At 50.1% G+C, this 14,709-nt stretch overlaps 1 protein-coding gene across 1 annotated transcript; it reads left to right on the plus strand.

The window, feature by feature from the left end:
- Window positions 1-1,492: 1,492 nt before the first annotated feature.
- On the plus strand, window positions 1,493-11,220 carry VAMP4 (vesicle associated membrane protein 4; the record flags this gene model as incomplete). The annotated part of the gene is made up of 6 exons (XM_010168302.1): window positions 1,493-1,567; window positions 1,933-1,983; window positions 9,113-9,213; window positions 9,780-9,859; window positions 10,035-10,086; window positions 11,132-11,220. Coding segments are annotated over 6 exons (388 nt in total), but the record flags the coding sequence as incomplete, so codon positions are not given.
- Between the last annotated feature and the right edge of the window lie 3,489 nt (window positions 11,221-14,709).

Consider the following 14,709-nt stretch of genomic DNA (forward strand, 5'->3'; position numbering starts at 1 on the left):
CTCCAGTCTCCTGCCTCCCCGCAGAGCCTGGCCTGGGCACGTCGCCGCTCTCCTCCCCACACAGCTGGCTGAAGGACTCGTGTGAAGTTACCCTGAGCTTTACAGCTGAATTTTTCTCCTGTCTCCAAGGTCCCCTGATGTTTCAGGCTTTGAAATACAGGTCAAAGCGATGCAGTTGCCAGCTTTGGATGAAGTGGATTTAACCTGATGGTTTTGCCCTGGGGTCATACTCTGGTGAAACCCGGTTTAGACTCTAGTCTAAAATGTTGCTCTGGCTCACGATAGCTGTCAGTGATGAGGATCCTGTGTTGCCAGAGCAGTTCGCTCCTCCCTTGAAGGAGGCGATGGTGTTGGGTGGTCTCACAGGTTGATTAAGTTAATTGAGCAAATGTGACAAGGATGGAAATGTAGGTAAGCTTCAAAATAAGAGCACTGGGCTTGCAGGTGGGAGCCCAAATTTACGCACAGGGGAAGCAGCAGCTGTTGGTACCATAAGGACCATCCGATGTGTTCCCCAGCCCACGCTTTTCGGGTGCTGGTTCCCCCTCTTGGTTATTTTTGGCCATAAGTAGATGCCACTGGGAGCCTTCAGCTCAATTGCAAAATTTGTACTGCTCTGGCATGAGGGATGAACTCTAGTAACGTCTTTCCCAAAGCTTTTAGGCTTAAGTGGGATTGTGGGGTTGCTTTTAAAAATCAGCCTTTGGATCATCCGGTGGGGTGTGGAGGAACAGTAAATCTGAGCCCAGGAGGAGCCTTTTGGCATAAAGCAGAGGAGCTACCAGACCACTCTGCTGTCCAGCCTGGCTGTAGCCTTCACCTGAGTTGGGAGTTTGAAGGATCCAGCCCCTCTGGAAGTGCCATGTGGGGAGCCCATAGTGTTTCCTGGCAGTTGTCCCCCTTATGCCTGCTGCCATCAGATGGCTAGAGAAACCGTGTCCTACAAATCAGGAGTGGAGCCCACTTCCTACGTGGATGGGTCACCCCAGGGTGGCTGTAGGCGATGCTGATGCTTTTGAGCAGCTGTGTAGCACTGGGGATTGTCCCTTGAGCAGAGGGGACCTTCCTTCCACAGCTGGCCTGTGCAGGGGCTCTGCCTGCTGCCTCCCGAGGCAGGGCTCAACGTGCTGACGCACTGGTTGCTTCTGCATCGTTGGGAGTTGAATTGGGATCTGAACCTGCATGGGCCACTGGCCATTGACGCAAACCCAGCTTGGCTCAGAGGCAGAGGTGTGAGTTGTCCCAGGTCAGAGCTGTGTATCAGTCTGTGCTTTACAGAGTCAGCAAACACTGCTGAGGTGATAATGGCAGCACAGAGACATCCAGCTCGGGCCTCGGTCACAAGCAGAGAGAAACAGCACGACTCCAGACACCTAGAAAGTGCTGTCAGTGCCCTCCAAAGGAGGGCTCACGGGTAACCTGCAGTTGGAGGATGCTCATCACATCGTAAGGGCTGGAAATGTGTGTGAAATGGTGGTTGCTTATTAACAAGGTTTTTTGGCTTTTTTCTGTGTTTGCAGAGGAACCTGTTGGAGGAAGATTCGGATGAAGAGGAAGACTTTTTCTTGTGAGTTTCTGAATGGCTGCTGTAGGGAATGCAATGTCTTAACTGCCTCTATCTCTGAGGCTGGAGGTGTCAAATACCAGAAGCTGCTCCGTGCCACATAGGTTGGGGCTTGGGAATCAAAATCATTGATGCCTTTGAGATCATCTTCCAGAGCCTTGACATCGAGCGTGAATTAAGACTTAAAAGATGTGGCCTTTGTAAGAGTGGGGTGTCCCACATATCCTAAGACATGGGAGGGACTGATGGGAGGTACGAGAACAATCCTCCATCCACAAGGCATTGATTTTCCTGCATATTTTTTGCATCTCATTTAAAAACATGTTTTCATTGTAACTTCCATCCCAATTTCTCTTTTCTGCCTGCAGGAGAGGGCCTTCTGGACCAAGATTTGGACCCAGGAATGACAAGATCAGGCAGTAAGTTGTTGTTCCTCAGTGTCACACTAACAATATTTATTCTGGCACTGTGAGCCCCCACTGGTGTCTTACCAGAGTATTTCTGTGTAGTTCTAAATATAAACGTGGCTTGTGCTTTTTTTCTTCTAATTGACATTTCCTACCCTATGTGCCCACAGCTAAGTGAAATCTTGAATTTGATTCAAGGTATCAATAAATTGTGCACTGACAGAGGTGAAGGGACAGAATTGTATCACAGTAGCTTAGTGGACTTTCTGAATGCTTTGCTGTATTCTGGTGATGGTCTGTTCCATGCTTTTATGAGCATTTCTAGAGCATTAACCCTGAATTTTAACTTTTTTTAGCACCATTTTTTATTGTTTCGTTGCTCTTTCTTCCTCCTGTAACTTGCTCCTCAGTGTTTCAAGAAAGCAAGTGGTCAGGAGCACCTCAGGACCATGTTTTTTGTGCAGTGGCTGGTCCTCCGGCCTCCTCTTTGCCAGATAAAAACCTGATGGAGGTGACCTGGAGATGAGGAGTGATTCAGTGGGGTCAAAGTGGCTGGAAAACAGGAAACTATTACAGCTGGAGGAGGATTATTGACTGTAGTAAGGCAAGAAGGAAGGAGTGAACATTCTGGATCCTTCTCCCATCGAGTCATTTCCTGGATGATGCTTGTTCTGGGCTCCAGTTTGTCCTGCCCTTCCCTTTGAGGGATGTGATGGTACTTAATGGAAAGGTGAGGGAATATTCCCAGACCCCCGCTTTACATTGTGCTGTTTTCCTTTGATGAACTCTGCGGAGCCAGAACAGAGATCTGTGCGGAGACTGATGACCGGGCATTGTTCAAAGTAGGTTGTCTCGTGTGCAGCCTGAGCGTTGCTCTTCATTAGGGATTTTTTTCGTGCCTGGAAGAAGCTGGTGCAGCTCTGAGATGACTCACTGCCAACGTCAGCGTTAGGCAGTGCTCGCTCATGTGCCTGCTCGCCACGTTACCTCGAGGGGTGAAGTGCACTTGAGTTACGCAAGAGGCAGCAGGTCTGTCACTGCGCCCTGAGTTTTCAGGGGGTCTCTGTTCCCTCCAGGGTGTGAGGGTGCTGTTTGTAGAGACACACTGGTCCTTACAGTAAGCCAGTGTGGATAAAGCCTCCCTTCTAGGACAGTGCCACGCTGGCCTGGAGTGAATGGGAAGGGCGAGAACTGTTTTTATGAGTGGGGTCCTGCTCCCGTAACAAAATGGAGAGAGGGTGATGTCTATCCCTTTGTCCTCCTCTACTGGAAAGGAATTACAGTGTCTTCTGTGTTCCCTGCTTGGCAGGGGAAAATGGGAGCCCTTCTCTTCCCACTGTCTTGTCCAGGCAGAAGGGAGCAGGGGCTTAGGTAGAGGATAGCACTGCAGCTGTGAAGGGGAGTGAAAATTAAAGACTAATTCACTCAGCAGCTGGTGGGTTCATAGGTGTGACGTACTAATCCCCAACACATCTGAGTCTTGCCAATTGCCAGACCTGGTATGGAATACCATGTCCCTTTAGCTAGCAGCTGGCTACATCTATCTAGTATCTAGAGCATCTATTATAAAATAGTATCTGTTTTCTGCTCTCATCAATGTTGATTGCTTTGTTTAATAAGCACCTGCAGTGCGCGGTTGTTGTTTCTTGTCGTGGAGCTTATTATTAAGTTTCTGCTCAGACCAGCCCTTGTGCTGGATGGATTGATGCCTGGTCTCGTAATGGTGCAGTTTGCTCTGGTTTCAACAGAGGAGGAGAAGGAGGGTTGGGCTGCTGCTGAAACACTGTAAGGAAAAGACATTTTAAGGAGGAATTTGAGCATTTGGAGAGCTGAGGCATAGCTGGGCAAAGCTAGAGAGACTGGAGCTGTATGGGGTTGGGGGGAAAGAGGTGTGAAGATAGGCATAAAAGGAAACTGGATGGAGGATTGGGTAGAGGAAAAAGTGATGGGATTGTGGGAGCAGAGGTGTGGAACATGTTGAATGTGAGGGGCAACACTGGAAACTCTTCCTAGCTGTCCTTGGCAGCGAAGGGGCTTGGGTCAGGGTGGAGAGTTTGGCAGCAGAGACCCTCAAGGCTGGCTGGGTTGCAGGCGAGGTGGTAGGGAACACTGCAAACCTCGCAGGGGAAGGAGGCGAGTTAGAGGCAGCAATAGTGGCAGGAGAAAGTGTGACAGTCCCCTCTGTGCTGTGTGTTGTCCTCATATGTCTTGAATTTCAGGCTCTGTTGTCCCAACTGCTGTTTGGTTGGGGTGGAAACTCCTCTAGTGACTTAAGTGGCCACATGGGGTCCCTTGGGCTCCCTCTGAGACCTCCCTGTCCCTGGAGAGAGCTGGGCTGGAGCTGAAAGGTAGCTCTTAACAGCCTCTCATCCTTTTCCTAGCAGTTACAAAGAACAGGTAGCTGATCTCTCTTATCTGCCTTTACTTCCAGGCCTTGTGAGAAGTCCTGAGTGTGTGTAGTGAGAGCTTTTAGTGCCTTTTTGGGGGAAGGTGGGACATTCATCTTCCACCTGGGTTTCTTTTATTTAGAATAGGAGTCCCTCATCACAGGTCATCTTTTCAAAAACATTACCAAAATCCTCCCCTCTGCTCCTTGACTTCCCTCACTGCTGATGTTTCTGCTTTCAGGCAGATGTGCTGCTGGATTTGAGTTCCTGCTTGTGCTGGTGATGAGGCTCAGCACACTGCTGGACTTCTCCAGGAGCCAGGTCCCTGTGATTCCTCCATTGCACTGCTGGGTGAGGCCAGCATCCCCAGCCCCAGGGCTCAGCCCCAGGGGCTTTTGTCTGGCTGCAAGCTCCAGATTATGTCCCAAGGAGAGAGGGAGGGTTTAGGGAACAGTCTGAAGGCAAAAGTTGACAGCAGCTTCTGAGGGCCTGGCTGCTCATTGCAGATGGCTGGGTGTGCAGTGGACCCCATCTGTAGTCCAGGCTTTCATTTGAAGGTGATACCAAGGCCATATTGTCAGGCATTGTTACTGGGTATAATCCTTTCAAAGACTGAAAGGCTTCAGGGCAGCATAGGCTGTTGTCTTCCTCCCAGCCAGGATGAAGCAGCAATTTAAATACCGGGATTTGGGCATGGTGCAGCACTGATACCCCATTGCTGAGTACAGCACGGCTGTCTGCTGGGCAGCCCCTCTGCCTTGGGGACCGCTGTTCTGTGCTGGCCTCCTGCCTTTGCACCATGGGTCTAGCTTGGCTCTCCATCCTGTTCCCTCTTCCCTGGGTTGCTGCCACAATGAGGGGTGTTTGGGTGTAATTTGCACCAAAATACGCAGCACTATTAATATCACTGGGGTGGAAAATAGAAGTGTGTCATGCTGGCTGTAAACAGCCAGTTTGGAGACAAGAAGCAGCCTTGAGCAGCGCATCCCACAGCGCACGCACGGCTTGTTTACGGCCTCTGAAGAACGCAGCGCTGTTGTTAGCCCAACACCATGACCAGCCCAGGAAGTTTTTCAGTAGCTAACCCAGTGCAGCCAAAATGGAAAGGCTTATTCTTCCCACTCTGAACCTGGCAAAGCACAAGAAAAGAGGAGCCTAAACCAAGCTAAACACCGCTGGGTCTCTTGTCGCTTTGATGGTGTGCACTTGCCCTCCTTGTCAAAAGCATCATATTTACAGTAATTAGTAAGAAGAAAAGTCATGGGGAAACTTATTTTATGCTTTTGTCTTGCTTCCTTTCCTGGCAGGTATTTATTCTTCTTCGTTTCTCTTGGAAATCTGGCAGGAGTGAAGCACATGAAATGTATGTGTCAAAAGCCAATAGCTCCCTGACGGGAAATATGCTTCGTATTAGAGGATTCATTCTCTCTTGCCAAGTAAAACAAGAAAATATTTTCTTCCTGATGCAACTTGAGTTTCCAACTTCAAGCATGCCAAACTAGTGGGGAAGTGTTGAATTTGCTCTGAAACCGCGGGGCTAATGCATAGGCTGGGCATCTTTCAGCCCCTTCCTGGAGAGGCATCTCTTGCAGCAGTGCTGGGTGGGAGAGAGCAGAAAGCAAGGACTGGCTTAAGGTCTGGTTGGGAGACTGGAGATGGAAGTTACATCCCCTGGTTTGGTCTCTTCTTTCCTGTTATTTTTTTCCAGGGTTCTCATCAGATACTAAATGTACTGGGGTACTCAAATGTGCCTGTGTTCTATAGGAGTTAAACACCTCAACACTTGTGAGAGTTTAAGCCTTGATTTCTCTGTGCCCTTGTTCTCCATCTGTGAAACGTTTTGTTTTCTTGAGGACAGCCAGCAGCGTGCCCAGGCGATGGGCAGGTAGCAAAGGCACGCTGTGCTTCACCAGCAGCTCAAGTGGAAAAGAGGTGGGATACTGAGATGCAACTTGGGCCGTGGGGGTCTATGCTCTCTAGATCTCTCCCAAATGCTGGCACACAGCAGAGCAGCTTGAAGTTACATCCCCACCCACTCTGCCCCAAATGCTTTGGGGTGCCCCGGTGCTGCAGCAGCATGTCTCCAGGCTCTGACCCCTCTGGTGGGGGTAGGGGTGACGTTGCATTGCGGTACATGTTCCCAGATGCGTTGTAACCTTGTTAGTTGTACCAAGGTAACTTGGTTACAAATCTGTTGTAGGAAGAAATCTCTTTATTTTGAAGCCAGTAAATGTCTTTAGAAACATTTACATACTGCAAATGTAGTCTTCTGCCTGTGAAACTGATGTTTAGGGCCTTAGAGTTATTGCCAAGTTGGCTCATTTGGGATAGCAGATGTTTCTGCTTTTCCTCTCACCCCAAGTTATAGCAGCGTTGCTGGCAGCTCTGAGCTGGGGCTTGTCAGTTTTGCTGAGATGAGGAAACCCTCTCGCAGAGTGTGCTTCCTCCTTGTGTCTTCACCCACTGCCCCAGGGAAAGGCCATGGGGCTGTGTGTGTCCTGTGTGGGGCGGGGACACTTTGCTCCACAGGGTGCCACCAGGTGTTTCCTGGGCAGCATCTGCCTGTGTCCTTAGTGCCACCTTCTGCGCTTTCCCAAGGTGTCAGCTCTGCCACTCACCTCATACCTTGTAAAACAAGTGGTGGATCAGAACAGGCTCATGGGCATGGGGCACGTTCAAAAAAAAACTGAGGGTTGTTTTGGGGTTATCTGTGCCTTTCCCCTCCAGGTAAGAAGCTCCTGGCAGGTGGCTGCTGTCAGTGTGGAAGACGGGAGCTGCCGCTGCACAGTGTAGGTGGGTGCAGAGGGATGCTGCTCCCACGGACTCTGTGATGCAGCAAAGGGCAGGCAGGTTCCTTTCTTGTGGTATCCTAAATAAAGCAAGTTTTTATGTGTGCTGTTGGAGTCCAGCATGTGCCATATGAGGGTTGTTGAGTCAGAAATTGGCTTCAGAGGGGTTGTCTGGCTGTTCCAGCTCTGGAAGCTGCGGTGCAGTGGTGCTAAGGAGCCCGACCTGAAATGCAAAGATGGGAAGCCCCTTCATATTCAAAGATCTGGAGCTGTTTCTATAGCTTTTTGGGGAGGAAAAAAAGCCTTTTCTTTTAATGACTTTCCTGGCCTGTTTTTGGAATGATAAGTAAATGTGAGCAAGGCATGTGCTTTTCCATTGAAACAACTGTTGCTCCTCGCAGCTGCTCCTCATGTGTGTCTCAGCATGTGTCTGCTGGGTGAGAGGCACAGAGCTGGTAGGGAAACAGGAGAAACAGGTCAGTGTGAACCTATGTCTCTAATTAAAGGCACAGTGGCTAGGACAGGGCCCTGTTCCTGCTTCTGCAATGCCCCATTGACTGGCCTTGGGCAAGTTGCTCTGGGTCTCCCTTGGCCTCAGCTTCCTGGGCTGTGGTGGAGGATATGCTGTCCTCATCATCCCAGGTGCTCTGAGCTTGGGTGCTGGACCATGGCTCTCTAAGTGGTGGAGTTGGGTCTGATGCTGACATAAAAACTCTGATTTTGCAAATAATGTCTTTGAGCTTCTACATCTGTGAGATGGCAGTGGGGAGGAGAGGGGTTTGTGTGGGTCTGGGTGATTTGATGCGATGGGTAATTTGGGGAGCGGGATAGTGTGGGTGCCAGGCAGGTGCTAAAGATGAGGTGCTGGCAATCCTGGTTCCCTTTGGGGACACCAGTGCCACACTGTTAACAAGAGGTGTGTGTTTCTGGTAATGTGGGGAGCTGCTGAAGTGCCTGTTCCTGCTGCATATTTAGCAAATGCTGGGTGCATTTCGATATGTTCAAAGTACTTAAATGTTTTTAGTCAACACGACCTGAGTCGTCAGACCTACGACTTGTGCAGAGTGAGTGGCCTGGAGCTATTTTTGGTTTTGTTGCCCTGTGTGTAGTGTTGCCTCCAAGACATTGCTGTTGCCGTTTACTTTCTGGGAACGGTATGTCTCAAACAATGTATTGTCTCCCTAGGGCCCCAAGAAATTTCTTATTTCTATCTCCAGGAAAATTAATGTGTATTAGCTCCAAAATACAAACCAGAATGCAGCAGTATTTTTCCACCAGGAGAATTTTTCTCTCTTACCAAAGTGGCTTTTTTTATGGAGTGAATAAATGCATTTATAATAACCCTGCGGGTGTGATTTAGGCTACTGTTCACTGAAGCAACTACCCACGGAGTTGCGTAACCTACGCAAAGATGGGTTAGAAAAATTTGGTTTAGTTCACATTAGCCATTTCTTTACTGTCCTCTTGATGCCCCTGGCAGAGTGGGTTTCATTTAGCAACTCAGTTCCTGGAGAGGGGAGTGCACCTTGCTTTGATTTCACCCCAAGTTATTTAGCAAAGGTGCAGTGTGAGTTCTGTGAAATCTGGGAAGATAAGGTGCAGTTTTTGTATTTTTATTTTTTTTTCCCTTTGATGTAAGTTCTTCTGCAGCAGAGGTGCTCACCAACAGCAGTTAGCTCCCTTTCTTACTGCTTTTGTGTGTTAAAGGTGTTATGGAGGGTGTCCTACTTCTGTTGACTTCCTAGTGCTCTCTTTGAGCCCTTTGTGCCCTTCCTGGGATTGCCAGAGACTCTCTGCAGGCAGTGCTGTGCCTCTGACTTTCTCTGCCTCCCGTCAACCTCCCTCCACTGTTGTCTGTGAGCTCCCAGACCTTGTCAGCCTGGGCAACTCTGAGCAAGGGCTGGTGCTGCAGTGCAGCTGGTGGTGCTTGCTTCTGCTCCTCACACTGCCTTTTCTCCACTCTAGTGTCCAGAACCAGGTGGATGAAGTCATTGATGTCATGCAGGAGAACATCACCAAGGTGATTGAAAGAGGCGAGCGGCTGGATGACCTGCAGGATAAATCAGGTGCGATGCTAAGTGCAGCTCTGCTGGCCTTTTCCCCACACCTCTTCCCTGTTGCTGGGCCAGGTTACCTGGTTTCAGTTCAGAAAGTGCCTAATGACAGACCTGGCCTTGTATTTCTGTCCTTCTTGGATAGAGATGTTTCCCAGCCTTGGGCTGCAGATCTTTCTGCTGACATTCTCCTCTTTCCACCTCCGTGGCCTTCTGCTGCTCTGCACAGAGGTGTTAGTTTGGAGGCATTTGGGTGCTGTGATCTAGTTGTTCCTTCAAGCTCAGGTAGATCAGTCTGGCTCCCAACAGCCCTGAGCGCTTCAGCTGTCCCCTCGCTTACTGGCTTGCAGAGTGAATTCCTGTTCTCAGTACAAAGGGGGCTCAGTGGGACTCGTGGGTCTGTGTGTGCTCTAGTGAAGGGCGTCACATTGGCTTCTCTGTGGCTTTGGTGAATCATGCTGTGGTTTGGTCTTTTCCCCTGATGCTGTTTATTGCTTCAAGCTCAGTGAGGTTAGTGGAAGGAGTGGATGCCCTGACTGTGTGTGTGCTGCTGAATTGCCTCTCATTTCCTTCAACAGAAAGTTTATCAGACAACGCAACAGCTTTTAGCAACAGAGCCAAGCAGCTTCGGAGACAGATGTGGTGGCGAGGCTGCAAGGTGAGCAAGAACTGGAAGAGGCAGGGGTGGGTTTGTGGAGGGGTGGTTACCTGCTCTCCCAGGAGAGGATGAAGCAGCTCTGCTTTCTTGCTGAAAATAAGGCAGAGCCCTCCTTTCAGGTAGAAGCAGCTGCATGTGGCACCCTGTGTAACACACCTCTGTGCTCCCCTTGCAGATGAAGGCAATCATAGCGCTGGTGGCAGTTGTTCTCCTGCTCGTGATCATTGGTGAGTAGCTCCAGGTCACCCCAGCTGTGTCCGTCATTGAAATATTTGTGGCGCTCCACACCATGAGTGACACCGTGGTGCTGTGGTCCCTGGGGGAGAGCACCTGAGCCTCTCCATCAGGCCCCAGCCTGCCATAAGCGATCCTAAATGGTTCCTGTAGATCACTCCATGCTGCTTTTCTGCAAGGTTTAAACATGGATGCAGAGGAGCAGGCTCAAATCAAGTCCTCTTGGCTGTGGCCAAAGAAAGCCAACGTTGCCCTGCCAACACTGTACTGATCCAAGGCTGGCACCAGCTCATCCTGAGGCTGGTGGGGGTAGATGGAAGAGTTTCAGGCTGGAGCAATGTCTCCCAAAGGCCTTTCCACATACAGCACCCATCTTGCAATGGGTCTGATCCTTGCTAGTGCTCTTCCCTGAAACTGCCAGGCTGCTTAATTTTCAGCAAGTAGCTGTTGTAGCTTTGCTGTTGGTCCTTCCCTCTGCCCTTCCTGGTCTCTCTGGAGCTCCCCAGAGCAGAGATGTCGCTCCTTTTCCTACCAAACAGGTAATAACAAGCAGAGTGTATTTCTTCCAAGCAGAAGTCGTCATTCAGCCATCTGCCTGCAGAAAGATGTGCTCTGGGGATCCAGGCAGCCCACAGCAGTGCAGCTCTTCTGTGCCACTGGGTCTGGAGGGGTTTCCTCCCACTGACCATGGCTGAGGGCAGTTTTTGTTACTTTGGTAAAACCCTTGTGGCTTGTTGTCCTGCTGACACACAGCCTGCAGCGGCAGAGCTGGCAGCAGAGTAGGAGCATTGTAGAGAGAGAGTCTGATGGAAAATCCCATCTGGTTTAATTTTGGGAAGCTGGAAGGGGATGAAGGTGGCAGGAGATGTTGTCTAGCATGTGTGCAGGCAGCAGATTGCATTAGCTAGAGCTTGGAAACACTTTCTCTCGCAGCTGCTTGGTGTTTGTCGCTACAGAAATGGGGAGGATCTCTCTGGCAGGGATTGATGTTGCATGCAAAGGTGTGTGGATAAGAGTTTGTTTCTTTGTGTTTTCCAGTACCCATAGTCCTGAAATACCATACCTGACGGGCAGCTGGAAGCTTCGGTGGAGCTGGCTCTGGGATAACCAAACTGCTGTGTAATTTAAAGTGAGATATCTGTATATAGCTTTGAAGTTGTTTTTCTCCAAGGAGCAAGGAGGCAACGGCAAGTAGCCAGTTCTAACAGAGCATTTTTAAGAACTGCCAAATGACCCTTTTTTTCGGTCAAGTATCTGCTCCTGCTGTCAGACAGTTTTTATAACAGAAGATTTGGTTCCTAAACAGCCTGTTTTGTGGAATTCTGGGTCTCTGTTTTGGAGCTGGCTACTTGCCACTACAGTTTATCTGTATATATGGTTGAGTTGTAATAATAATAATAATAATAATATTACCACTTGAGCAGTTCCCTGCTGCCTGCTGTGGAAGGCAGAGGGAACTCTGTCCTTTCACTGGAGCAAAGGAGGGGAAAAATATTTGAAGAGAAACATACCGTTATGGTACAGGGAACTGACCCTTTGGTGGAGAACTGCAAGGGTGGTGTTTCTCTCTTGTTAAAACAACAAAACAAAGGGAGGGTGGGGGGGATTACAAAGGAGATAATTAGGTTTTACAATCCAGAAGACTTTCTGGTCCTGCCATGGGAATGCACAAGCTCAGTGTTTTCAGTATTGCTGCTTACGGCTGTGACTAAAGACATTCCAGTAAACCTATTTTTGACTGTACCTGTGGAGTTCCTGCACATCTTCATAAAGTTTTGGAGGACATTCAGGGCTCTCCACTACCAGGATTCCCTAGGAAAGGGCTGTTTCAAAAGCAAGAAGTGTGTATAAAGCCCAATGATATGAGAGACGCAGCAGGAGGACAGTGACTGTCCTGAAACCAGCCCAGTTTGAACAAGCCCACTTCACATTCAGAGACCTTCATCTGAACGTGGTGGTTGCGGTCCCAAATGCCAACCTGTTTTTTGTGTCCCTGTGATGCTGTGGGCTGGGGGTTGTTCCCAGACAGATGTGCTGGGGTGCTGGGGGAGGTGTAGGGCCCCCTGGACTAACAGGAGCTGAGCTTCTCCATCCATGGGTCGGACTGCTGTGTTTTGGCTGTCTCCAGCCTTGGTCTCAGTTGTTGATGGCTTTTCTGTCTGCCTGTTATTTTTGGGACCCTTGTTCCTTCTAGCCCTGAGCCTGGGACTTCAGCTGAGCAGAGAACAGGCTCTCCAGGTCCTCTTTTTGATGTCTCTTTTCTGATGAGAGAAGCATTGTCCTGCTTCATGTGCATCTGAAGTAATGTTGGAGGGGGAAAATGGTGCCCCAGAGAATTCCCAGTGCTGTGTCCCAGCTTTCTCTTTTGAACCTGCCCCCAGGACCTTGTACACAGTTTCCACTTGAGTGGTTGGTGCTGCCTCATGTGGAGAAGGGGATTAAAAGTGAGCACAGCAGGCTCAAGGGTTGGATGTGATTAAAAGCTCCACTTGCCCAGCTGGTATATAAACAGGGCTTTTCCTCCCTGTGGGCCCTGGTCTCTTCAGGTGGGAACTGGAAAGCCCAGATGGGTTTTTTTTTCTCCTGAAGGGTAGCCTGGTTTTAAGATCATGCACCCAGTGGAAAGGACAAAAATCATCCTGCCTGTGCCTTTGGCTACTCTCCACCTGCAAGGAGACAAGAGGGTGGATGAAGAGGGACTGTGTCTGTCTTCAGGGTGGCTGCAGGTCTTGCTGAGCTATCGGGTACTTTTTCCTGCCAGCCAGAAAGTGAGTTAACAGTGCTGTGAGCCTGTGTAACCGCTGTGCTGTGTGGGCTCTGGCCTGCCTGCCAGGGCAGGCTTTACTCCTGCTGCTGAAGAGTCCTGCTGGTACCTCTGGCTTTCTCTCCCAACCCCATCTTGCCTTTGCTGCTGCCACCCACAGAAGGACCTTGGTGCTACAGCAGCACATTGGGACTTCAGATCCCTGCTGGCACCAGATTTGAGCAAGAGAAGTTAGTTTTGGAGTTGCTTGCTAGAGGCAAAGCCTGGTTTTAAAGCTGGGCTGATGGCCTTGGAAAGTGGGTGCTGGTCGGATGAGGGTTTCATGACAATGCTACTGTGTTAAAGAATTGCTCAGAGCTGACAAATATGGGAGCTGCTGCTGCACCCTCCATAGCCCTGTCCTTGCTGGGGCCAGCAGCATGTCCTTAGGGAGAGTTTCCAGGTAGCAATGAACTCTCCTCAGTGCAGGCACCAGCGTAGCACCCCGAGCAGCGCTGTCATTAGCACCATCATGGCTTTGGAAAGGCACAAACGCTTTTCCAGGTGACCTGGATCCATGGAAAATGAGGTGACAAAGTTAGCACAACTGGACCATTTGTGTCTTGTGCCTCTGCCAGCCTGCTGCTGTGGACTCATCCTTTGGTACCGCTGGGACTGGACCTGGCCCACCCCAGGCAGGCAGAAGGCTCGCGCTCCAGGGCCTGAGTGTTGCTGTAAGCGCCTCCCAGGAGGTTGGGGTGCAAATGGTTGCACTGGAGATGCCGGGCAGGGAAAGCTGCCACAGCAAAGCCTTCAGCGTGCTTCCCTGAGTTGTAAAGATTCAGTGTTGATCAGTTCAAATCACTGACTGCTGAGTTAGTCCTGAGCACAGACCTTCTGAAGGGACCAGCTCTGGCTGCGAGGGGCACCAGCAGCAGCAAATCATAGAATCATAGAATGGTTTGGGTTGGAAGGGACCTTAAAGCTCATCCAGTTCCAACCCCCCTGCCATCAGCAGGGACACCTTCCACTAGACCAGGTTGCTCAAAGCCTCATCCAACCTGGAGCCTCATCCTCAGCCCTGGTCAGTAACTTCACAGTTATAGAATTTATTGAGCAAGTTTTATACTTTGTGTTTGTTTGTTTGTTTTTTCAAGGCTGGAAAGATGATTACAATGTCTGGTCTCAGGTATGTTACAGAGCAGTCCTCCTTACGTGCCTCTGAGATACGATGGTTTTATATTGCAGCCTGTGCTGTCCCACCCTGGACTGGTGGCAGGGAGAACTGTAGTGAGTGGAAAAGGTTGTTGTTTCCAGCAGTGTCTGCATGCTTTGGGGTTGGTTTTCACTTGGGAGATGTTATGAAGGAGGTTTTACAACAAAAACAATTCCTTCACCCAAGGCGTAGGGTCTGTTTTATCCATTCCCTCTTGGTGCAGAAGACAGATCTCTTCATTAGCTGCTGTTTTCCACATGATGGCTTTTTTTTTTACAAGGAACAGCATGTTTTGGCTGAAGTTGTGCGTTCCTCCTCCTGCAGGGCTGGTTCCTCCCCTGAGGGTTGCTGGTGTGGCCCCTGCAGCTGCAGCTCAGGGTCCCCATACCAGGGATGGATGTCTGCCAGGGCACTGCAGCTCTGACACAGCTGGGGTGACACTTCCTCCCTCCTGGCTCTGGGAGCTGGCCAGACCTCACAGGAACAAGTTTCCCCTTGGGGAACCCTCTTGAAAAACAGGAGCTTCTGGGCGGTGCTGGGTGTGAGGAGGCGGCGTGGGTGCTACGGTGGGAGAGCACCCAGGACGCTGCTGCTTGGTAGGGCGCTGCTCCCCCCCTTCTTTTGCCAGAGAGCGCTGGGCTCCGCTAACCGCCCCCC

This window comes from Antrostomus carolinensis, unplaced genomic scaffold, assembly GCF_000700745.2.
Source record: "Antrostomus carolinensis isolate BGI_N321 unplaced genomic scaffold, ASM70074v2 scaffold41565, whole genome shotgun sequence".
NCBI lineage: Eukaryota > Metazoa > Chordata > Aves > Caprimulgiformes > Caprimulgidae > Antrostomus > Antrostomus carolinensis.